The 1,711-nt window shown below is 32.1% G+C and overlaps 1 protein-coding gene across 1 annotated transcript in view; it reads left to right on the top strand.

Moving 5' to 3' along the window:
- The window catches only part of UNC13C (unc-13 homolog C (C. elegans)), a 769,914-nt gene that overhangs the window by 405,095 nt on the left and 363,108 nt on the right, over positions 1-1,711 (top strand). Inside the window, exon 16 of the mRNA XM_006831631.1 lies at positions 728-856. Within this exon, the coding sequence (XP_006831694.1) occupies positions 728-856 (129 nt within the window). The remainder of the gene's footprint in view (positions 1-727; positions 857-1,711) is intronic.

Below are 1,711 nucleotides of genomic sequence, written 5' to 3'. Positions count from 1 at the left end.
CCCTCATATATTTTACATATTTAAGTTTATTCATTGTCTATATTATCTACTTGAACTTGAGCTCCATGAGTGTAGACCTTTTTATTTCTTTTGTTCATTACAGTTATCATTTTTAGCATTTTTTCTTGTTTTTGTTGGTTGAAATTTACAGAAACCCTATGTAGGGTTTCTGAGGAGTGGCTTGTGGGTTTTAACTATCCCCAACCTATCAGGTTAGGTTATAGTTAGCAGTTCATTTCTTATCCTACAACACCATAACATGATCCTAATGAGTTATAAATATTTGTGGAAAGATTTAATGGAACAAATGTATGAATTATTGTTTAACTGATCACTGTTAAAAGTATTCCATTTGAATATTTACAGCCATGTTATTTTCAGTAATTTATCATATAAGAAATTTAAAATGGATATTTGCACATTTAAAGCGTGTCTAAGACTACTTTTTCTGAACATAAAAATAAACCAGCTTAAAGTATTTTGTGGGTATTGCTTGGGTCATTGTACCAGATTAACATGTCGTATTTTTGAATTTGGAGTCCTGCCTGGTGTGGCATTGTGGGCTAATGCATCAGACTTTAAAGTCGTTTAAACTATAGAGTTGGTGGTTCAAGCTCACCAGCTTCTCCCTGGAAACCCTATACAGTGTTGCTATGGGTTGGAATCTACTTGACAGCACTTCACAACAATAACATTTTTGAATTTAAGAAAATGATTTGTCCTCCAGGTTCTGGAGCTGCAAAGCCCACCAAAGGCCAGCATGGTGGTCAAGGACTGTGTCAGGGCTTGCCTGGACTCAACATACAAGTACATTTTTGACAACTGCCATGAACTCTATTCCCAGCTGATTGATCCGGTAAGAAATAATATGTGTCTTTTATGATCTCTGCTTTCTATTTCTAATACCTGTTTCACTGAGCTTAGAATAACAGTAAAAGAGAAGATATATTCATTTAATTTCATATTACCCTAGAGTTTGACATTTCCATACTTTTTACATTTGCACATCACTTTCATATACACAAATGAATCCATTCTTTTTAATGACTTTATGAAATAAGGCAGAAATTATTGCTCTAGTTTTTCATTTGAGCTATCAGTTTTAGAAGAATGAAGAGATTTAAAAAAAAAAGCATAAAGGTATTTAGTCAAGGTTGCACAATAGGTAAGTAGCAAATGTTGTAATCGAATTTAGGATTCCAACGCATAATCATATATATATCCTCCCCTTAACTGATGCTGCTTCTCTTGTTATTTTACTTCCAAAAGATGATATTTGGGGAAATTTTTATGGAGCAAGATAATAAATTATCACATGTCATTTTATTTTACTATTATGAAATATTTCAAAAATACAAAAGAAGTACAAAACACATATCAAGCACCCATATACTCTTTATCAAGATAAGCAAATATAAATATTTAATATTTATTTCTGATCTTTAGTGCTTAAGACATTAAATGTTACTCATGAACTAGCATTTCCCCCTTGTTCTTCTACCTAGTTATCCCCTGCCCTTCCTGCTTTCCCAGAGATAAACTCAACTCTGATATTGATAAATGTGAATATCTTCTTACATGTTCAATTGTGAATTGCCTTTAATCCTTTGCTCATTTTTCTTTTGTCTGCTTGTGCTTTTCCTAGTAGTTTGAATAAAATTCTAACATATATTCTGGATACTAATTCTTTGTTGGTTATATGAATTTCGTA

Source organism: Chrysochloris asiatica, unplaced genomic scaffold (assembly GCF_000296735.1).
Source record: "Chrysochloris asiatica unplaced genomic scaffold, ChrAsi1.0 scaffold00004, whole genome shotgun sequence".
Lineage (NCBI taxonomy): Eukaryota > Metazoa > Chordata > Mammalia > Afrosoricida > Chrysochloridae > Chrysochloris > Chrysochloris asiatica.
This window is presented reverse-complemented; position numbering and strand designations above follow the sequence as displayed.